Raw genomic sequence first — 23,265 nt, 5'->3', positions numbered from 1 at the left:
CCTAACATCCTCAGCCGTGAAGACTGAAGCAAAGAATCCATTTAGTTTCTCCGCAATGACTTTATCATCTAAACTGAGGTTCCTAGGTGCTATCACAATACAAGTAATAAATCAACATCATTTCCTTTTCAATAGCTCACCAACATAGTGGTGCAAAGACACACCCACAGAGCTCAGGAACACCGGGCTGTATGATGTGCCTGGAAGGCATCAGCCTTATCTTTTCCACAGATGTGGCTCCAGAATAGCTCAGCAGCACAGGGACATCCGTAGCATCTGGCCACAGCTGACATCGGGTCATTAATCTAACTGGGCCAGGTCTTTTTTGTCAAGGGCCTTAGTCTGTGCTAAGAGAATCAGTAGCCTTTGCTCAGCACTGGTGTAAGCCTGGGTGTAGATGGGACATCAATGACTTTGTCACCCCCTGATAGAAAAGTAGGTCTGGAAGGGAGCTCAGGGGGTCATTGAGTCCATCCCCTGTGCCGAGGGAGGATTAAATACACTAGACCATCGCCAGTATATCTAGCCTGTCATGCAGAGGGGTATTCATTTTCCTGCAGGAGATGTGCCCTTCACAGAGCATTGAAAAATAAACAGTTACTGCCCACCTGCCTGCTCTGGATTGCCCACCTCTGCCAAAATACCAAGCCAGCTCCAGATCAAGCCGCTGTTATAGCCAGGCATGGGATGCTTATTGCAAGTGCCCATGGCTGGCCTGACCTCTGGGCCCTGGTGCTACTAACCTACCCCCTCCCCCTGTGAACTCTCCCTTTCTGACTCACACTCCCTGGCTAAGGTGTTCTGGAGCCGGGGCTGCACGTGCCTCGAGGGAAGGTTAGAGTGAAGTGCACTGGGCAGCTTCACTGGAGTGTGAATTTCAGGATCTTGTTTGCATTCATTACACTCCCATTAAAAACTGGCTGGCTCAGCCCTGGGCAGGACTGGTCTGAATGTGCAGCTGATCCTCAGTCCCTGGCAGCCTCTGGGAACACGCTTCTGGCTGTGCACCTGAGGAGTGCTTGACGGGACACAGACAGGCACGGGACTCCCTGGCATCTGTCCCCTCCCAGCCCCGGGCTCGCTCTCTGCATTCTCACTCTGCCCTGGGTTTCTACCTGTGTGATTTGCAATGGCTGAGGATAAAACTTTCCGCTACGGACTCATAGTGCTGGGCTTCTTCCTGGTGATGATTGGGATGTTCATCATGAGCGTGGACAAGCCCCAGGTCTACATCACCTTTTGCACCCTGGGGGTTTTAACCATAGCAGTGGGGATCACCTGGAGCATGTGTCAGTGCTACCCCAAGGTAGGGCCGAGTCTCTTATCTGCACTTTCTCACTCTGCCTCTCTGGCACAGGGGGGGAGATGGGCGGGGCAAAAACCATCCACAGGTGCTTATCGATAGTCGCTGATGGCTTAAATTCCCATTGAGACAGCTAACTGCCCTGCTGAGGGGTGGGTGGTGCAAGGCTTAAGGCACCAGACAAGGAGACATGGGTCCTATTCCCATCTCTGCAACTGACTCACTGTGCAGCCGTGGGCAAGTAATTTAACTGCTCCGTGCCTCAGTTTCTCCAACGGTAAAACGAGGATAGTGGTACTTACCCTTTGTTCCAAAGTGCTTTGAGACCCAGGGATGAAAAGTACTAAGTATTAGTATCCACTTACAGTCACTGTAAGGCTTGGCCCAGCCTTCCTTCTCTCCTTTGGCAGCTGATCTGTCACCGGTCAGTGCTTATGGCTGGCTCTGGGATATTGCTGAGTGTATATGTCCTATTGACTAGCTGGCAATTTCTCCTGGGTGTGTAATGCATTGCTTCCCTCGAGAGCATCAAGGGGCTTCAGAAGATGCCCTCTGCCACAGTTAGGCAATTCAGACTAACTTTCAAAGGGGCATTTAAAAGTTACCATAACTTTGGGTTAGTTAGAAAAAGAATACGTGAAACAGTTGTGAGTGGAGCAGGGAAGAGAGGACAGACACTTTTTTTGCCTTACTTTCTCCGCCTGCCCCATGGCACCTCTAGTTATCTCTGTGCATGGGGAGCAGACACTTTGCCACTGCCCATGGAAGGGGCTAGGGGGATTACATCTAACTGGTGTTACAAAACTGTATACCCTTCCAGCTGCTCAAAGTGCTCCTTGATACCGAAGAGGAGATGCCCCGTAAGGACACACACACTTTGTTTTTCTATCCCCAAAGAGCCTGCTTTCTGCCAGGTTTGGCTTTAACCCTTAGGATGCTAAGACTGCAGAGGAGGCTGGCTGCCGTTTCCGGAGAGTTACAGATGCAGCAGGCACAGGGGAAGCTGGACAGGGTGTCTTTCTTCTCTCTGAGCCAGGGATAAAACCACTTCAGGCTTTACTGAAAGCAGTGCTGACTTTCACTGGGCAGTGCAGTGAATCCCTGTTCCTAATGAAAGAAGGAATCATTTAAAAGAAACTATCCTGTATGTCCCAAGCCCTTTGCTATATCTTTCAGTGCAGCTGCAGTGTAAATCATTGCTGTGAAATGATGAACAGGAATCAAAGAATGAAGAAAGCCGTGATTCATTTCTCACGGTCGCTGTTTGAAAGCCACCCCCAAAATCCACATTCCCCTCCCCGATGGAAGTTGAGTAGATGATGGCCAGACCTTGAAGGATAAGGAGAGAGCCCCCTCCCCAACTTTCAGCCGGTCTCTTCACTGTCTGCTTTCCAAAGGGTTCCTCTTGCCTTCACAGGACTCTTGAAACAAGTTCTTTTGGGAGACACGTAACAGAGGGGCAGGCTGGTGCAGCAGAAATGTTTTCATGCAAGCAGCTTATTGAACAGATTCATGACAGAAATTTGGAGAGTGGGGGGAGAGTGAAAGAAATTTGTAGAGTAGGGGAAGAACTGATCTTTTGCCTAAAGAACAACACAGCTGTGTAAGTGAAAGGTACAGGAGATAGCCAGGAAGCTGCTGGGAGGGGGAAGCGTTTATTTATTGCTCATCCATGGCTGATAGTTTTATATAAAGTTGTTTTAAATTCAGTTTAGATTAAGAGAAAAAGAACCCCTAGACCCTGCTGAATCCATGCCCAACCCCCAACCCCTGGACTTAGGTGGGTCATTAAAACCCCTTTTGGAAAATCTCCCGGTTAAAGAATGTTGATAGCGCAGTAAAACTAAACTCCCATCCTCTGAAGAAACATCAATCCAAGAACACCATTTTCCCACTGGAAACAAGACATTAGCTCTAGGGTTATGTCTGTAGTCTAGAGTCCCTGAGTGACCCAGGGATACCGACCAAACCCTGGTGTAGACAGCACTATGTCGACAGGAGGGCTTCTCCTGTCAATGTAGCTACCAACTCTTGCGGAGGTGGAGTCCTGACGGCAACAGGAGGTCACCTGTTGGCGTAGGTAACATCTGCACTAAGCAGTACAGCAGTGCCATTGCAACACTGTATGTGTAGACAATCCCTCAGTGACACCGAATGGCTCATTAGGAGACCCGGGCCTATGAGAGTGCATGTTGAGACACAGCGTGGGCTGGAGCGGGGAGGGGGCAGAACTGGAGGTTATAGCACAATGAGCTGAAGGGTTCACCTGTGACAGGGATCCATCGCCAGAAATTTGTATTATATTGTGTCTTTAATTGCTGGCAGTTAGGCCTTTTTAGTGTCACTGAGAGAGAGCTGTGAGCTACAGAGTTTGGATCTGGAGCCAGACTTCGGATCTGGAGCCAGACTTCCTGAAGGTTGGGGTGGGGGTTGCAGGCGTTGGCTCTGGGGCTTTGGTTTGGGCCATAATAGTGATAAAGGCCAGCCATGAAGTTTAGAAGCAGATCCAATCCTCAGAGTCTCTTGGGGCCTGGCTTAGGAATGCTGGGAATCCGACCCGTTGGGCCCATCCTTTCCCAGATGATGTCTCCATTTCTGAACCACAGCCTCTGGGTTGCAATAACCCATTCAAACATTAATCCCTCTCGGGGAAGAATCCTACCTCTCATCCCCCAGAGCTCTGGCCACCAAACATGGCTCCTGGAGGGAGGGGAAAAGCCATGGAGCCCCCAGCATCTCCTCAGACTGAAGTCCATGACGAAGCTCTGACTCCCTTGAAGGGCCCCTTTGGGGAACGGCCTGCCTGTCTCTGAAGGGGCCCGTCTCCCCTCCAGATCTGCCATCATTTCTGATGGTGCTGAGGGTGGCCAAGCTGGCAACTCCTGCTGGGATTTGTGCTTCAGCGCCTGCAGGGCCACCACTTGGCCCAGTACAAGCACGCTCTCAGTTCCACTTGGGACGAGTTGGCATTTCCCGACCTGTCTCCTCTGCGCCTCCGAAGGCAGGACGCCTATTGTCATCCAGCAGGTTGGCAGGACTGAGTATTGGTGACATAATCGAGTCCCAACCCAGCCAGGCTTGAGGTTCTGAGCATGCTGCATGGACCACTGAACACTCAGGACCTTTCACAACCGAGCCCCTGTCGTGGTTCTTTTTATCAGCCGGAGTTTCCGGGCCCGGGGACCAGCGTGCATATTGTCTATTCTTTGTAAATGTGAGCTGGAGCTTAGAGAGCTCTTCCTTTGTAGTGTTCTGGATGTAAAAATACCTACTTGAAGTGCCAGTAAAGTGTGATGTCACCGCTGGGAAGGAGTTAATGATAGCCCCACGCCAAGTGTGATGTCACCGCTGGGAAGGAGTTAATGATAGCCCCACTCCTCCTCCGCTGCAGGAGATTCACCCTCTTTGTTCACATTCACAGGAATGATTCATCCCTCTTTTTTCCTCCCTCCCCAGATAACGTTTGTCCCCATGGAGACGGAGTCCGAGAAGTTCCTGTCACACAAGCCTGCTGTTTCGATAGAAAATGAAATTCCGGAGAAGAGCTGGTATGTTGGAAAGACCCCAGGCTCCCAGCCTCAGCTCAACAGTTTGCAATCTGGTTTTTAATGAGCGCCTTAGCTTGTACACAAGGTTATCTGTGTGCCTCCGGGGACGAGGTCAGGGTCTGAAAACCCTGGCACGAGGGAGGGCTAAAAATATTTTGTCTAAAAAAAAAAAAAAAATAGTAAGCTGAGGGGGAAAAAAAGCAGCAGCTTGTTCTGGAACTGAGGACTCCGTTTCCATGTTCTTTCAACCCTTGACTACATGGCTTCTCTCTGATGAGGCTGCCAACAGTGGTGTGGAGGAAAGGAGGGGGGTGTGACCTGATCCGGCCGTCCTTTCCCAGCTAGACGTCCCACGGATTTCAGTCCTTTCCCAGGCAAGATCCCCCACTGAAGTCCTTCTCTGCTGTTCCGATGGTGGCCCTATTCTAGTGCCTGTGGAGCGAGTGCCAAATCCTGCAGTCCTGTCCTAGCCAACCCCCCACGTCAAACGGCCATCCACAGCAGCAGGGACGCGCTGCAGGCTCGCTCAGTAGAAACCAGACTAAGACCTATAGTTAATGTCAATGCCTCTCAGCTGCGGGGTGACTGTTGATCACTACAGGCTGGATCCAAACCGCCCCAGTCTGGGGAGTTCAGATGTGGGGGTTCTGGGTGTGGCCCCTCTCCAATACAAATCCGCTCGATGTGACATGAACACGCTGCCCTTCCCTTTTGGGGCATTTTATTCGTTTCCTTCTCAGCTCATGATAAAATTCTTGTGTCTAACCAGAAACTATTGGAATCCAGTTAAATGGCAGAATTTAATAGCGTCCCTTCCCCTCTTTCTCCCTCACCCCAGCTCCCAGACTCCCTACACTAGCCCAGAAGACGCTAATGCCTATGAGAAAAGCCTGCCATCTTATGAACAGATCCAGAGGAAAGCAAAGGGCTCTGTGGAATGTCTGGGGATTCAAATGGCCCCGCTCCTAGGTGACTGTGAGCTCAAGCCAAGAGGATGTCCCCATTCCTTTGTACAGGCCAAGGCTGAGGTCCACAGGATCTCAGAGAACAATGGAGAAACGTACACAGATCCAGCATCCCAAGTGGTCACAGCAGCAATCAGCAGGTAGGTGACCTTGAGGCTCGGCTATACAGGAGTCCAAAGGGCAGTAAAGTTGCACTTGTGTCTGTAATGTGTGACTCTCCATAACAATAGACAAAAAATAGGCAGCAGATACGGTGATCAAATCCTTCCAGCTAGATACATCTAAGCGGAACATGTCTGCTGAGCTGTTGGATGCTCCGGGTACCCATAAGCTCTTTGGGCCAGGGACTGTCTCTTTCTATGGGGGAAAAATAACCTACAGCACCGAATCTCAGAACCTCGGCCTCGTGCTACGGGGGTTACAACCAGCAGTGTAGATGTTCAGGCTCAGGCTGGAGTCCCCCCAACCTCGCCAGGTTTCAGAGCTCTGGCTCCAGCCTGAACCCAAAACGCCTGCACTGCTGTTTGCAGCCCTGGTGTGTGAGCCCAGGGCCGTACTTCATGTGTGCATCCTGGGAGCTATTGCAATGTAAACAGCAGCAATGCAGGTAGAAAGCAGTGCAATCCAGTGCAGGTCGGGTGCACGGCTGTGATGCTGGATGTTCTGAGCACATCCCAACATCCCAGGCCCATCAGGAGACTAGTGACAGCAGCACAGCACGGGAGGTGAAGGTTCAGCAGTGAAAGGGTTATGGCAATGGGCTTCCTGCTTAGCCGCTGTGGTTGTGAAGCCAGAGAGCTGCGTGGGCCAGCAGGAACACGGTGCCTGGTGACTGGCAAATGTCTCTGCAGGCGAACAATGGGGCGTGAACTTGCTTGTCAGACGCGTCACACAGAGTTCTACAACTGGATTGAATCCATTCAGGCAATTTAGGACACTCTGAGTTCACATGAACCTAACTAGGTGCTGCAGCTTTCTCTCCTCTCCCAAACACAATTCAAGGCCAATGCAACAGGCTTTTACTAGCCCCTTATATGAAAAACACAGCCTGGTCTCATGAGAGCCTGAGCCAGCATGCACTGAAGTCAAAGGAAGGGGTGGGGTTTTTTGGGAAGGGGAAGGTTTTCAAATGCACCAAGGACAATAGGGCAGCCATTTGTGCCTTTAAAAATCACCCCCTGCAAGATTAACTGCAGGATTCAGGCCTTTCCTAGCCTTCCTGGGGGATTGCAGGGTTTCATTTCCCTGTTTAAAGCAAAAACAATGACCTATTTCCCAAACCCTGATTGTCAGTAGGGTTTGGGCCCCTTAGCATCCCAGCTGGGTCCTACATAGGGGTCCATGATGGCAAACCCCTGGATCACAGGGGCTCACAGGTGTTGAATATTATTTCAGTGCATATGTTCATTGAAATCATCATTAGACTGAACCTTGAATCTAGCTCCCCCTCTTGCTGTAATCAGCTGGTATTTAGATGACATTGATGAATAAAATTATGTTTTCTTTGGGAACTTTTAATCAAAGTTTAGCAAATTATTGTTTGCTTTTTTATCCAAATTATTTGTAGCAGACCGGATCAAATCACTTCCAAAATTTGATTGGGGAAGGCAACTTCCTTACATTGTTATACATCTCAATAAATAAATGTCATTCCTCAGTTAGACAGGCTGGAGGTTCAGGGTTCAGGCTGGAGCCAGAGCTCTGAAACCTGGCGAGGTTGGGGGGACTCCAGCCTGAGCCTGAACATCTACACTGCTGGTTGTAACCCCCCCCCAGAGGCAGGGCGAGGTTCTGAGATTGCTGTAGGTTTTTTTTTTTCCCCCAAGAGAAGACCAGTCCCTGGCCCAAAGAGTTTATGGGAGAGCAGACAGCAGCAGAGCAAGCAGACATGTTCCTCTTGGGTGTATCTAGCTGGGAACAATCCATGTTCCCAGTTCAGAGTTTCAGGCAAAGAGAGACCTAACTACTTCTTCATTTAAAGACTTCAAGGAAGGTGTACAGATGCCACGGTGATGGGCGCAGTGTAAGAAGCTGGATTAGAATGGTCAGAACAATAAATCCTGTTGATCCCCAAACTGCTTTACAAACGCTACTAACCGATTGTATGAACTATTGATGTAGGACGCAGATGGCCCCTCCTTGCTGGAATGTGGCCATCTCTGGGGTAGAACATGGTGGCTTTTTAACGTGTCCATAAGCAACACTATTCAGCTGTTTAGGATGAGAGGTGAAGAGTATCATAGCCAACTAAAATGACATGGGGAGGTTAGCTGGGTCATTGCCTTCTGCGTAAGTGACATGCCCTTGGTCTGCTTAAACTATTTCTGGATAATCAGTTAGCGGCTCACAGCAGGTCTATCTCCTGGGCGATGAAAGGAGCTCTGAGCTCTCTGTTCTCCATGAACCACTGGCAGGAGAGCCACTGGAGTCGGATTATGCCTGTGCCAGGATTTACAGCAAGGAGACTGTCAAAGGACACAGTGAACTGTGCAAGCTCTCCTGGGAAGCTGCTGCACAGCAGATGAAGGAGAGGAGGAGGGATGGGCAGGTGGGCTCTTCTGAAGGTACCAAAATGGAAAGATTGGGCTCCCTACGTGTAGTGTCAGAGTCTCACCTGACTGGTGGCAGCTGAGAGCCACAATGGGGAGGGGAAACAAACAGAACAACGTCATTATGAAAACCAGGCACAAGTCAGCTAGTGGAAGGAACACCACGAACCCAGCGAGCATCTGCTCAGCTTGATTTACTGTAAACCCCATGGCCAAAAACACAAAACAGGGAAACAACAGTACAGAAACCAGCCAGTAAATGAATCCGTGCCCTTCAATGTACCTTTATGCCATTTCCAGCCCATCAGAGAGGTCCCGCAGTGCAGCGCCGCTGGCTTCCTTCCCGGATGACACCGACCTTCCCTCTTCGGAGGGATCCACTTCCGGCAGCCTGTTTCTGGGGGGATCCACCAACTCACTGAGGAATCCACTCCCATCACAGGGGCACACCCAGAAGCCCAGGGCTGAGCTTCCTCGCTATGAAGATTTTGCCCTGATTGATTCACCGCTGGTGGAAGGGTGGCGTCCAGGCCAGGAGCAAACACCGGCCCTACCCCAGAACTACCCATCTGGGGCTGCCTCAGCAAGACAGTTTGCACTGGTCTCAGGTCCTGGTTCAAAGGCAGCAGAGTCAGGAGAGAGACAGAGTGTGGGAGAGGACGACATGTATTATGGGTTAAAAGAGGGGCCGGAGAATTTACTGATAGCGGATGATTTTGTCTTTGAGCCGGAGACCTAACCCCGGAGAGGGGAAAGTGACCATCAGAGACAGGCCCAGGTTGCAGAGCTCAAGTGCTGCTCAATATCTCAAGTGCCTCGCAGATCAGCCCTGCTCAGACTGGGGGTTGGGGGCAGCTTTCCAGAAGGCCACAGCCAGCTGCAGGGTTTGTGGCTGTTCGGTCGGGTCCTGGCTCCTGGGAATGCGCTGGTTTGTAGGGGGAAGATAGGATGTTTGGAACATTAAAAAAAGGTTTGATTCATTACGGAAAACACAGCCTGTCTCACAGTCACCTGTGCAATACGATTGTTTGGAGAGCTTTCGGAGAGCACTGAATGCCCGATGGGCCAGTACTCTGCATTCACTCTCCCCCTCACCCCCGTACATATCTAGCTGCTGGCCTACCCGACATGGAGGCTGCAATCCCGTGGGTACTGGGAGTCCATTGGCATCAATTAACAGGCCTCCTCCCTGCACCCACGGAGCCAGGTTTTCAAAGGGGGAGATGTAGTTTGGGCTCATAAAACGTGCACCTGTAATTCTGTGCCCAAGCCCCAGCCAGTTGCACTACAACGCTCAGAATTCGGGCGCCCGTCTGTTGGGGCCCCACCGCTCGTTCTTTGGGCCCTGAGTGAATAGGAACAAATGTTACGGGTACCAAACCAAAAGGGAGGCCAGGGCTCAGGCTGGCTGAAAATGTAAACTCCAATGTCCAAGAAAGAACACAATGGATTTTACGTTTGCCCAGTGAAAATAATTAGGTAAATACGGTACTCAGGAAAGTGAGCCCTTACTCAGGCCTGGCGACCCTGGTCTACAAGTGGCTGATCACCTGGACGTTACCGGGTGGAATATGAGGCCCTGGTAGTACTTGTGATAGTCCAGGTCTGTGCTGCCTAGGTGCCGGGGAGCCGTTGTCTCTGCATATCCCCAAGATCTGTGGATTTGGCCGGCGCCACAGTCTTCATAATCCAGATCTCTTCCCTGAGGGCATTCAGTGCATCTGGAGATGGGAAACCCTGAGCCCCGCATGCAGGTTTTTCTGTAGGAGGCAGTCATACTGCACCATACAAACTATGGCACGGATACTGCAAAGGCTTACACGTGTGGCTTTCAGCCTGGGAGCGGCCCCATTGTCTTGACAAGGGCTGTCGATGCGAACAGAGTTCAGCACACGCATGAGCCTTGGCAGGATCAGGGTCAGATCATGTGCTTAGGAAGGGAGGAGAAAACTAACTTCTCGGATTGAGACAGCAGGACTAGTTTCTAGGTAGGCAACAGTGTATTCACCCCAGGCGGACTTCACAAAGCAGAGATATGGCAAAGCTTTTTTCTAATCATAAAAGCCCCACAGAATTCAGTTAGTACCAGTACTAGGGATCTTGAATGCTGTTTTGCTACAGTTTCCAGGTTAAAAGGCACTTCAGCTGAGAATGTCCCGCTCCTTAACACCTCACCTCCACCGGTGGCCACGATTTCGGGGAGGGGTTCTGCAGGCGAGGGACAGTCAAGCAGAATGCAGCTCATGTGCGGTCACCTCCTTGCCTCCGAGGAACCACTTCATGCTCCGACAGATGCCTCGCGGGGTCAGCGGGGCAGAAAATCTGGAGTGACTCATGTCAGTTTCAGGATCCTGCAGCTGCTGAGCTCCTTGGCTGGTCAGTTTGCCTCCTGGTGCTGGGAAATGAAGCCAAGCTGACAGCAAGCCATGGAGCAAGCCAGGAGCAGCTGTGTGAAATTGACAACGAGCGGCAAAACAATTGCCAGCCATGTGACTCCTAACTAGGCCATCTGCAAACCAGGTCATTTATTCAGGACCCACAGTGCATCTCTGTTTGAAAACCTGGGCCCTTGTAGTGGTAGAGGGTAGGGTGACCAGATGTCCTGATTTTATAGGGAGAGACCGATTTTGGGGCTTTTTCTTATACAGGCTCCTATTACCCACCCCTATGTCCTGATTTTTCACACTTGCTGTCTGGTCACCCTAGTAAAGGGCCATGTTTGTGGCTTGAAGTTGAATGATACAGCGATGACGGTGTTGCAGGTTTTATCCCATTAACATCTGGTTTCATTTTATCACGAGAATACGTTGTGTGCAGTTGGAGTTTTCCACAGGAGCTAAGTGCAGAGAGTCCTTGATCTGCCTTTGAGCGAAGGGCCACGACACACACACGGTTACTTGGCTTTCATTCAACAGGATCGTACGCTTGAGCACTAGGCTGGTGCTGCACAAGGTCACTCACGCTTCAGGCCATTGGAATTAAAGATCTGTACAGATTATTTCTAAGGGGTGCTTGGGGATCTGAGAGTGGTTGTGTCTCATATATTGGGTCTTGCATTTATGTTTGTCACAGGCTTTTTAATGCCTAAGGGAGCCCTTGATGTCAAACTAATGTGTTATTTGGTTTTCTTATGATATAGCAAGATAGAGGAAATACCATGAGAAGACCAAATCTCACTGCTTGTCTGCTCCAGAAATGGCTCTCTGAGGTATTAAATAGCCTACAGAAGGCACATACAGAGGTGGATTTCTCCAAATGCTGCTGTTCACAGCTGTGGGTGACAGGGGGTCATGCAGAGTCCTAATTTCCCACTGAGATTTGGGGGTACAGAGTAAGTGTTCTCCCTTCAGGCCTGATCCCCACTGCCCCACACATTAGCTGGTCATTTACACCTGAATAAAGTGGTTGCCAATGCTGCTGAATCGTAATTCTCTACTCACACATGTGCGAAGGGCTGCCAGGAGTACTAGACAGTGACTATACAAGGTGCAAGGCAGGCCCTGGCCTGGTACTAAAAATTAACCCCAAGCAGAGCCCTGAATCCACACACATCCCCACACCAGAGCCCGGGAAAGTTCAGACCCCATTCTGGCTTGGAGGCATCTTATGACTTGGGCATATCTCTAAAATGGTCAGAGACCCCAGGGAATCATAGAATCATAGAACTTAAGATCAGAAGGGACCATTATGATCATCTAGTCTGACCTCCCGCAAAATGCAGGCCACAAAAGCTGACCCACCCACTCTTGAAATAATTCTCTCCCTTGACTCAGCTGTTGCAGTCCCCAAATCCTGGTTTAAAGACTTCTGCCCCATGCTGTGGAGGAAGGTGAAAAGCCACTGCCAATCTACCCTGGAGATCAGCTGAACCCGAGCATGCGGGCAAGACTCTCCAGCCAGACACTAAAGACTTTCAATATCCCAACATTGATATTGACCTATTGACTAAATAGTGTTATCCTATCAAACCATTCCTCCATAAACTTATCCAATTTATATCCATTTGTTCTCATGTCCACATTAGTACTGAGCTGAAATAATTCCTCTCCCTCCTGGTATTTATCCCTCTGATATATTTAAAGAGAGCAATCATATCTCCTCTCAACCTTCAATGCATCCCAAGACCGGGATTCAGTGTCATCCACAAAGTCTTTCATTGGGACTGATTGTTACCAATCACAAGCTACTTAAGCAACTGGATGGCTCAGTTAACACCCCGCAGCAATATGCCCCTGGTTCTGATCTGGCTCCTAGGCTGTTGGTGAATTGTTGCTCGAAGACGCTCCTAAGGAAAAAAATCCTCAGGGTAGTCTTTGCAAGCGGTCTGCTGCAACTGAAGGGTGTGCAAGTGAGTTCATCAAGGAAGTTTCAGTTCCTAACAGCCAGAAATTGTCTGTGGTGAATGGATCCACTGACTTTCCTTGTGAACGATCCAGTGTGGGTAGCTCTGAGAAGGTCTCAGCTGGAATGAAAATTGTTAAGCAAGTTGAACAGCCCTATGACCAAGTGTCTGTGCTTGGCCAAGGCTGCCCGGAGGATTCAGGGGGCCTGGGGCAAAGCAATTTTGGGGGCCCCTTCCATTAAAAAAAAGTTGCAATACTATAGAATACTGTATTCTCATGGGGACCCCTGTGGGACCTGGGGCAAATTGCCCCACTTGCCCCACCCTACCTCTGAGTGGCCCTGTGCTTGGCCAGCTTGTTGGGAAGACAACGGCATTGGAACAGGAATGTCGCCATGCTGATTCTGTGAGTGACCAGCCGGTGTCTCAGGTTCAGAGGGAAGACTGGGCAGCTAGGCTGTTGGTAGAAGGTAGTTCCCATCTGAAGAATATTGGGTCACGCCTGTGAGGTGAATTGGTGGTCTCCCTTCAGACTGCACTGTGTAGGTGCCTGGAACAGAACCACCAGCGATTTTTAGCTGGTAGTCTCATTATATAGGTGAGTTGGCCTTTCATTCCCTGACCTCTCCCTTGGGTACAGATATTCCAGGGCAGAGCAGAGGCAGACCCAGGCTGTTTTCTTTGGCTCAGTTACATCCCATGACACCTAGTTAAACCATTGGACCATCTCTGAACAATTCCCCTGGTCTGGTGGTGGTAACACCCTTCATGGACCTCCTGTTGAAGTGGTTGTACTCTGCATCAATAATGAAAGAGTGGATGGAGTGGAGAATGGGGGGATTGTTCCACTGTGGATAAACACTGAAATAGTCATTGGGCATGAGAGACTGGGAATGACTCTGGGGGCCAGAGTTTCAGGCACGCACCTGGGAGATGGGAGACCCCAGGTCCATCCCCTGCTGCTCCAACCACTCTTTCATTGTTTAATCCAGAGAGCAACAGCTTCAACGGGTGAATCGGCGTATCCCAGAGCTCAGTGGTTGGAGCACTCTCCTGAGAGGTGGGAGATCTCTGTTCAGATCTTTGCTTCCCCTTCTCTGCTAGGCAGGGGGCAATTGAACCTGGGTCTCCCACATCCCAGGCAAGTGCACTAGCCCCTGGGCAGCACCCCCACCCCTTCCTGGAATGGGACCCAACCCAGTAGGCAGTCTCAGAGGATGCCTACCAGATGGGGTTCTGCATGCAACGCAGGCAGCCAAATGCCTGTCTCTCTCCAGTTCATGTATTGCTGTGGGGCTAAGTTGGGAGATGGGTGTCCAGATGCCTAGAGTGAGGCAGCAGCGTGCATACCCAGCAGCAGAACTGAGAGAATTGAGGCTCTGAAAAATGGAGATGCTGAGGGAGTTTAGGCACCTACAGGGTTTAGCACCGGATTTGTGGATTGGCTACAAAGCTGGGCCATAGGCAACCAAACCCAAGACTTCAGTGCCTACGGCTTAAGTGGAGGCACTTTCAGTTCTTTTGTGGATCCCACCCTATCTCAATAGGAAGCATTTGGTTTAAGTCATTTTGTCAGAGACAGGCCTTGGCACCAGAAGAGATGAAAACATAATTGCTTTTAAAGTCTTGTTTACAATAAATAGAGAGGCCCAACCCAGTGGTAGCTATGACCTGTACACGCCCTTCAGAGTCCTGCCTGGAACTCTGGACAAGTCACAGACACTCACCTTACTGACAGCATATTGGGCATGACACAGCTTCCATATGAGGAGAGATTAAAAAGACTGGGACTGTTCAGTTTAGAAAAATAAAAAAAGACAACTAAGGGAGAAATATGATAGAGATCTATAAAATCATGACTGGTGTGGAGAAAGTGAATAAGAAAGTGTTATTTACCCCTTCACATAACACAAGGACCAGGGGTCACCCAGTGAAATTAATGGCAGCAGGTTTAAAACAAACAAAAAGGAAGTATTTCTTCACACAGTGCACACTCAACCTGTGGAACCCGTTGCCAAGGGATGTTGTAAAGGTCAAAAGGATAACTGGGTTCAAAAGAGAACTAGATAAATTCATAGAGGATAGATCCATCAATGGCTATTAGCCAAGTTGGTCAGGGACACAACCTCATGCTTTGAGTGTCCCTAACCTTCTCACTGCCAGAAGCTGGGACTGGATGACGGGGAATGGATCAGCTCAGTAAATTGCCCTGTTCTGTTCATTCCCTCTGAAGCATCTGGCACTGGCCACAGTCGGAAGACAGAAGACTGGACTAGATGGACCATTGGGCTGACAGTATGTCCATTGTTTCTGCTCCTGTCCCTCCATTTGAAGGGTATTCAAAAATACCATGGCCAAAAATTTCAGAGGTGATTAGTGATTTTGGGGATCTCAGTTTTTGGATAAGACACCTTCCAGGTCCTGCCTTTCAGAGGATGGGTTTTCAGCCCTTTCTGAAAGCCAGTTCCCTTTTTTTGCAGCTAAAGTCAATCTCCCAATATTGAGACATCCAAAAATACTGGTTATTTTGGAAACTTGAGATCAGTTACTGGTTTAGTGTTGTTGCCAGGGTGCTGGAACAGGGTGGGGAAACGGGGCGGGAGGCCATGGCCCCATCACTTTCTACAGGCTGTAAGGGCGAGTGACAGGGGAGAGAGAGTGGAGAGGAGCCAGAAGGGCCTCAGTGGGAGTGGGAAGGGGAAGAGGTGACAGTGGCCCCCTGACTTTCAGGAAGCGTCTGATGTTCCTGTCTTTGGGGCAAATGTCAGCGCATCCAAGTGAGTTTGGGGAAAAGCTGATTTACACAAATCATGTATAGAACATTCTCCTTCAGTGGTATATGGTTTATTAGGGTGGGACCTTACCAGTCTCATTCAATGGGAAATGCAGCCTCTTTTTTGGCATTACTATGGTATCCCTGGGGAATGACCTTCCCAGGGAACACTGTTGGTTTAGGATATTGCTCTTTCTAACCCATGTTAGAGTAATGGTGTCAAGTTGCAGTGGGGGAGGTTTAGGTTGGATATTAGAAAAAACTTTTTCACAAGGAGGGTCGTGAATCACTGGAATGTGCTACCTAGGGAGGTGGTGGAATCTCCTTCCTTAGAGGTTTTTAAGGTCAGGCTTGACAAAGCCCTGGCTGAGATGGTTTAGCTGAGGATTGGTCCTGCTTTGAGCAGGGGGATAGACTAGATGACCTCCCGAGGTCCCTTGCAACCATGATATTCTATGTTAGCTCTACTGGATGCTGCACAGTTCTCTGTCTCTGGGGACCATGCAATCTCCTCTAGACTGGGCGGGACACAGGGCCACCCTTGTTAAGTGGCTTCTTCGGTGTCTGATTTGAAGTTAAGCTGTGGTAAGTGAATCCTCCAAGGCCCACATGCAGGATCACATCCCAGAACTAGTGCATCAGGCCTTTCAAAGCCCCCCCTTAAGACCTATTCCCATTGTGGTCCCTACGGTGACTTGACACTTGCCAATGGCCAGCCAGCCTACCAGGGTCATTAAGATCATGGTTATTTCCTGTTTACGTATAGCAAACAAATGGACGGTCCTTTCAGCCTTGCAGACTCTGCACACCACTCCATCTGTACGTAAACCCTCGCCCCCCTCTCAGTTCTCTTCCGCCTACCTCCCACTAGCTGTTCCTCACTTGTATCCTAGGCTGTGAACTCTGTGGGGCAGGGCCTGCCTCCACCTAGGTGTTCATACGGCATCTAGCACAATGGGACTGACTGTCACACAAAAAATAAACTTTGATCCATGCTCACTTACGTCCTGCATAGAACCAGAGACACTGGAAGGCAAAAACCAAGGTCAAAGACTGAGGTGAAATCCTGACCCCATTGAAGTCAGTGGCAAAACTCCCACAGGGCGAGGCTTTCTCCCACTGTGTATGTATTTATGGCTGACACTGCTGTGATAAAGGTGGGGAGTAAAGAGGAAAGTGTTTCCTAAATACTGCAGGCAGGGCGCGTGCAGCTGTCCAAAAGGAAACAATTATTCCAACTGTTTACACTTGGCTGGCTGTTTTCCCTTGAACTGCCATCTACGTTCTAGAATGACCGTTCTTTGGATCCTCCAGAAGTTGCCTCGTACTTAGCTCCTCTTCTGTCTCTTCTTGACTCATCAGCTTCGTTCCCTGAGGAATTACTGCACCGGGGAGGGGAGGAGGCTGGTCTGTTTAGGAGATTACCGCTGGCTTTATCTTTTCATTATTTGTCAGACAGTTGGCCCGAGGGACAGCTGGGAACAGGACATGAGTAGATTAGGGGCAAAACTCTGCCCCACGTTACAGTTTGACTTCAGTGGGGTGGCCAGGATGTTACAGGGGGTAGGATACAGCCCTACATCTCCACTTCAAATTCAGCTTTGGACAGTAGGTGGCGACAGCTATTGGCCTTTCATAGCTATTCTGTCTCACGTGAAGTGAGTCCTCTCTAGGTTCGTACGCAGGGCCCCATCACCATCGCACCTGAGTTGGTCATTTCAGTCCATCTTTCAGCAAGTGTCAGCTACAATCGCCATGGCTGATAGGCTCAGCAGAGACCTGTGAGTACAGAGATGGGGCTATCCCCTCGCTCCAAGAGGTGGCCCCTTCAGCTCAGGGTTCAGGCACATCAGGAGGGCAGCTGCATTGACCAAACTCAGATGCCAAGTCTGTCCGTGAAGCATCTTCTGTGCACACGAACCACTACCAGACAGCCCAGGTGAGGTAATTGCTCAGGGAACGAAGCTGACGTTAGTCTGAGTCTGAACTATTCTGCTATTGCGGGAGGTTAAACATTGTAGGAAGAGAGACATTCCTGCATGAAATTAAAAACGGTACAAAGCAGAAAGCTAAAACGTTGGTTGTATGTCTCAGCTGCTAGCTGAGCACGGTCCTAGGAAATAACCTTGACATGGTGCTGGGGGGAGGGCAAGGGAGCTAAAGAACCCACAAAATTTTCTAGCAATAACTATCTTCACCGGGGAAGAAATGAAAACCCAACATGTTCCGATGAGCAACTCGTGTGCACCCCAGGTACTGTAAAGCACCCCCTCCGGCTAGGCGGCCTGCTCTAGCGGAGAGGGGACTCAGCTGGTACCCTGGAGATCTAACTCTGCCATCTGTGTGCTTGCCCTGCAAGGTAGGGCAAGTCACGTCCCCTCTGTGCCTATTCCCCTCCCACCCTTGGCTATGGAGAAGCAAAGATCTTTGTGGGGCAGGGCCAGTCTCTCAGCGTGGGTATGAACAATGCCTGCCTGTGTGGCTGTGGAGGGCTGGCTGGCAGTGGATAGATTTTAAGGCCAGAGGCCCAGTTCCTGCACAGCCCAGTTGATCTGGTGCTGGTGAGGGCCAGCTCGGGGTAAGTGCCATGCAGCTCCTCCCATCTGCCCTCCATGGAGGGGACATGGTAGGGCTGGAGTAGCAGGGCTGCCTGGTCACTCCACCACCTGGGTTGGGAAAAGGGGGAGAATCTCTTCCCCCAGCACCTGTACCAACTATCCGAGCCGGAGAGTGGGGTGGGTCTCTCGTTGTCCTGGTTTTAAGATGGCAATGAGAAGCCAGCTTTTGTCCCCCAGACAGCAGAGGTGGGGTCAGCAGAGAGGCAGATCTTTGGTTTTACAATAGTCTAGTGGAGGCAGGGACACGGGCACATTGTACCTTGTGCAGCTCAGCTGCTGACAGCACAGCTTGCTGGTGTTTTCAACATGAGGCAGGTAACAAAGAGGCCCGAGCTTCGAAGATGCGGCACACCCAGCGCTCTCATCGATTGGGTCACTTAGTGAGGTGCCTAGGTAGGGATTTAGGTGCCTTCCTTTAGGCACCCACATTTGAAAACGCTGGCCCGAGTCTTTCCAGAGTCCTTCCTTATGAATCAAACCTAGCGCTTGGCATGGGGTCTGCTCCCCTACTGGCACGTTTGTATATTCGCAGTATATATCTGGTACAGGTGGGTGTCATAGCCTCAAAGGGATGTCTTGGCTGAGAACATCGCTGGGGAGATGAACCTCCCGCTCTGTGATTTCAGTCTGTGTTTTTAAACCAGGGCTCCAAGTGGCTGCGTGAGCTAGTGGCAGAATAGAAGGCTCTGAAAACCTGCATCTCTGGTGGCTGTAGGGGAGACAGACATGCCCTGCTTGCAGTTGGTTGAACCAATCCTGGGGTGGTCAGTCAAACCTTTCGAGCCTAATACTGAGCCAGCAAGCTCACCGGAACAGGCTCTCAGGGGCTGGGAATGCAGGGGAAACCACCTGTCAGGCCTTTCACTGCTGGACCTGCCCGTAGCTCTGGAGGGGTTCAACAATGGAATGCGAACCAACTGGCCTGGTTTTCTCTGAACTAGGAGAGCTGCTCCTAGTCCGGCTACTGTAGGAGTCAGAACAGTTTTAAAAACAAGAGCACAAGACCCCCTCAGTTCATGATTTGGGCCGTGTCTACACTTCTAAGCGTACAGTGGCACAGCTGTATTGTTACAGCTGTGCCACTGTAAGAGCGCTTTTGTAGCCGCGTTATGCCGTCGTGGGAGAGCTCTCTCGTTGACATAATAAAACCAGCTCAACGGGCCGCGGTAGCTATGTCACTCACCCATCAGCATAGCGCTGTACACACGAGCGCTTATACCAGAAAAACTTGTGTCGCTCAGGGATGTGGGTTTTTTCCACACCCCGGGTGACAAAAGTTTTGCCAGCATATGTGCTAGTGTAGACCTCACCTTGTTGGTCTAAACCCTTTACACTGGCAGTTCTTTACCTGAATTCAACATTTAATCTCTTGGGCCAGTAGTGATACTAACACCTATTTCCCAGCCCCTAGCGTACTCTTACAGAGGAGATCTACAGTACACAAGCATGAATACGAGATGAATACATACAGGAAATACCCATGTGTGAGTGTCTCCATTGTGTTTTGACTTATGATTATTTGTGGTCTGAGTGCAGGACTGGTCAGGAAGTTGGTCTCGTTAACCTCTTAGGATAGGACAAGAAGCAATGGGTTTAAATCACAGCACGGGAGGTTTAGGTTGGACATTAGGAAAAACTTCCTACCTGTCAGGGTGGTTAAGCACTGGAACAAATTGCCAAGGGAGGCTGTGGAATCTCTGTCATTGGAGGTTTTTAAGAACAGAATAGACAAACACCTGCCAGGGATGGTCTAATTATTATGTAGTCCTGCCCTGAGTGCAGGGTACGGGACTAGATGACCTCCGAAGGTCTCTTCCAGTCCTACATTTCTATGAAGTCTCTCCTGGGAGAGGAAGCATGGGTATTAGTTAGAACTCAAGCCCCTGTTCTATTCCCTAAGCTTTGGCACCAATTCCCTCCCATTGGCACATCCCCCAACCTCACTGCTTCAGTGTCTCCATCTTTAAGATGGGGACAACAATTCTTATCTCCCTCACAGGAGGTGTGTGGGAGTTAATGGAAGCTCATAAGTGCTAAAGATTACGGCGCATTCCCTTGGCATAAAATGTACCATTTTTCTCTTACCAATCTAAATAGTACAAGAAGTAACACAAATGCACAAGTGTTTTTTGGGCGGTCTCTGTATAAATGGATTCAGGAGCTCAGTGGTAAAGCTCTCTACAGAAATACCAAAGGTGAACTCGAGTCTGCCTTCTGTGGCCTGCAGTCCCATTATGCAGCTCAGCTGCCGACCTACGATTTACTTGTCAGTTTCCCTGGGGATTTTAATGTCTCACTTCAAGGCAAACATACGCTGCCCAAAGGAGTGTTTTGGTCTCTGAGTTTGCAGAGGATTGTGTGTTCCCCATTGAAAGAGAATTACATGCCAGGGGCCAGACCCTCCACTGGTTCATGTTAGGGCTCTTTGGCCACTCCCCCTGGTTGGTGCCAGGATGGAAAGGAAGCGGGGTACAATCAGACAAATGAGGCATGGCCACGATGCCCCTATGCCAGGCCAGGCTGATCCTCTGCTGCAGTTTTGGCACACGGCTGTTGCAGTCCAGCGGAAGTTAGAGCTGCCCTTTAAGCAGCTCCAATAGAAGGCAAAGGAGTGGCCATGCACAGAGCAGCACTAGGATCAGAATGCAACACAGAGCCGAGCACAACGCCACCGGTGCGCGCTACCCCCCTGCCTCACACTGGGTGGAGTTTGGTAGTGCCCAGCCGGCTCAAGAGTTTGCTGCTGGAGTTTTGATAACCTTGTTGCCTCCTGCCCTCTGCTGGCAACACGCATGTTGTCATTTCCAGTGCATTGTAGATACTGCAGGGGAGGAGGACAGGCTCCTGCTTGAATTTTACACACTGAATGAGAGTAACAGTTACCTGCTTGCTGGTCTTTGACAAATTCAAAATTCACAAGCAAAAAGTTTCACTCAAAAATTGACTCAGTTTCAAGGATATTGACCCCTTTGTAAAGCAATTGGGGATTGTGGATGAAGGGTCTTTGTACCAAGAGCGAGGTATTATATAAGGAAACTCATAATATCAAGCTGGGGATAGCAAACTCACCCAACACTTCTACTAGAAGCTCTGGGCTTTGTTCAATATGCTCATACTTGGTTTCACTAGAAGCATATCCAAGTGTTGCGCGTTAAGCAGAGCAGTGATCTGCGTGGGACTTGTAAGCTGGTCTGCATGTCCCTTTGGAAGCAGCGAATCTGTGAGCACAGCGAGTGTCCTGTGGAGCAGGGGCTGGACGCTCCAGGGAGATGCTTGGAGGTCGGGCTGGGCCTATGGCTAACCTGCAGAGCGACAGCAGGGCCTGCGAGGCCTAGAGGGGAATGCTGGGGTTGCCTGTGGCCTGTCTGGGCCCTGCCTCCCCATGTTCCCTCATCCCTCACTACCTGCCTCCTGGACCACACACACTGATTGGGAGACAGCTACTTCCAACCCACTGAAAACAGGAGGGATGGGGACAGTCTTACTAGGATTGCCTCATCTCCACTTGAGAATCGTGTAGGGAACTGGTGGGGGGCCACCTTAGCTGAGCACAGCCTGGCTCCATCTCACCTGGTATTAGCCAGGTCTGAGCAGGCTACCAGCCTCAGGGCACCTCCCGATAGCCATGCACTGCAGGCCCTCTGCCTCAGTTTCCCCACCTGATCTGGTGGTTTACATGGCTCAGCCCTCCAGCCAGGTCACTACAACACTTCAGTCCCCTTCCCGGGGGAACAGAATCCAGCGTCCCAGTCCAAACACAACATAAAGGAATGATTGGCCCAAATGGGCTCAGCACTCACCCTCTTTAGAGTTATTCATCCATTCACCCCTCTGGGCTCAGCTCTCATTCACTCTCCTACCTCTTCTGGTGAGACACCCCTGCCAGGGTCTATCAGGTCCCCAGGTACTTCCAAATCGTTCCTTGTCAATGCCTGTCTTCCCTCCAGGCAGGCTCAATCAGGCATCAATCCTGGCTCAGCTCCAGGCTAGGCTCTTCTCTCACCACATGAATGTTATTGATCTGTACCCCTCCTAGCCCAACCCCCAGCTGAGCAGGGCCTTCCTCCCTTCAGACCTGGCACCCCACAGGTGTAGCAGGAGGGGCTGATTGGGCCTACAGCGGCACATTAACCCTTCCAGGTCTGCCTGGGGTCTGTGTGAAATGGACAAGAGGCAGAGAATTGGCAGCAAAAGGATTCGTGGCTCCCCTCAGTTACCCCGCCTGATTTCTGATGTCACATGGGCTCGGACAAGTCACCCCTTCTGTCTTCTCATTATGCTAATTGATTTGTTTTAACAAGGTTAGTGGTCAAGTCCCGCCCCAGTAAGACTGGCATGCGCTCGGGACTTTAAATCAAAGCCATCTTTATACCAGATGTTGTTGTTGCCCCTTCAGCTGAGCTGAGAGTTCCGATTTGCTGCAAAGGTCCATTTAATGTCATTGCTTTTGCACCCGAATGTCCGAACCCAGAGCCTGATGCTGCAGCTGTTATGAAGCACAGATTTTCACAGGAGCCTAAGGGAGTTTGGCACCAAAGTCCCACTGAGTTTCAATGGGTTTTGCTACCTAACTCCATTGGGCTCTTTTGAAAATCTCATCTGACATCAATAGCAAGGTTCCTACTGACTTCAATAAGAGCAAGCTCAGCCTCTGGTAATAGCTCATTTGTACCAAAGAGAAGCTGGTGTGATTATCTCAGTGTTGCTCAGCACATGGTATTTAGACCAAAGGACTGGAAAATGTAAATAAGGTAATTTTAAATGTAAAATATTAATTATTATTTCTTAATATTATCACATAACCCCCTCTTCTCTTTAGCCACAGCAGAGCCTAGAGGTGCAAACACATAGGAGACAGTCCCTGCCCTGAAGAGCTTACAGTCTAAATAGACATGTTAGAGGGGAAACTGAGGCACAGATAGGTGAAGTGACTTCCCCAAGGTCACCCAAAAGGTCAGTGGCAGTGCTGGGAACAGGATGCAGGTCTCCCGAGGCCCAGTGTATTGAACAAATCTGCCTCTCTGAATGAGCCCTCCAATATACTGTATATTTTGGACTAAACTACGATAAATTTTTGAAGGCTTCCTGCCTCAAAGATGCTCTGTATAAATACATTGTCCTCATGCAGATATGTTAAACATTTCCTAATGGTTTGGTAGCAAAGATT

The 23,265-nt window shown here is 50.0% G+C and overlaps 1 protein-coding gene across 1 annotated transcript; it reads left to right on the top strand.

Annotated features, from left to right (window-relative positions):
• Positions 1-1,129: 1,129 nt before the first annotated feature.
• On the top strand, positions 1,130-9,262 carry BSND (barttin CLCNK type accessory subunit beta). Its single transcript, XM_039485671.1, has 4 exons — positions 1,130-1,306; positions 4,760-4,851; positions 5,690-5,956; positions 8,666-9,262. The coding sequence occupies exons 1-4, from the start codon at positions 1,130-1,132 to the stop codon at positions 9,102-9,104; spliced, it is 975 nt and encodes a 324-aa protein (XP_039341605.1). The 3' UTR covers positions 9,105-9,262.
• Positions 9,263-23,265: the final 14,003 nt, after the last annotated feature.

This window comes from Mauremys reevesii, linkage group 8, assembly GCF_016161935.1.
Source record: "Mauremys reevesii isolate NIE-2019 linkage group 8, ASM1616193v1, whole genome shotgun sequence".
NCBI lineage: Eukaryota > Metazoa > Chordata > Testudines > Geoemydidae > Mauremys > Mauremys reevesii.
This window is presented reverse-complemented; position numbering and strand designations above follow the sequence as displayed.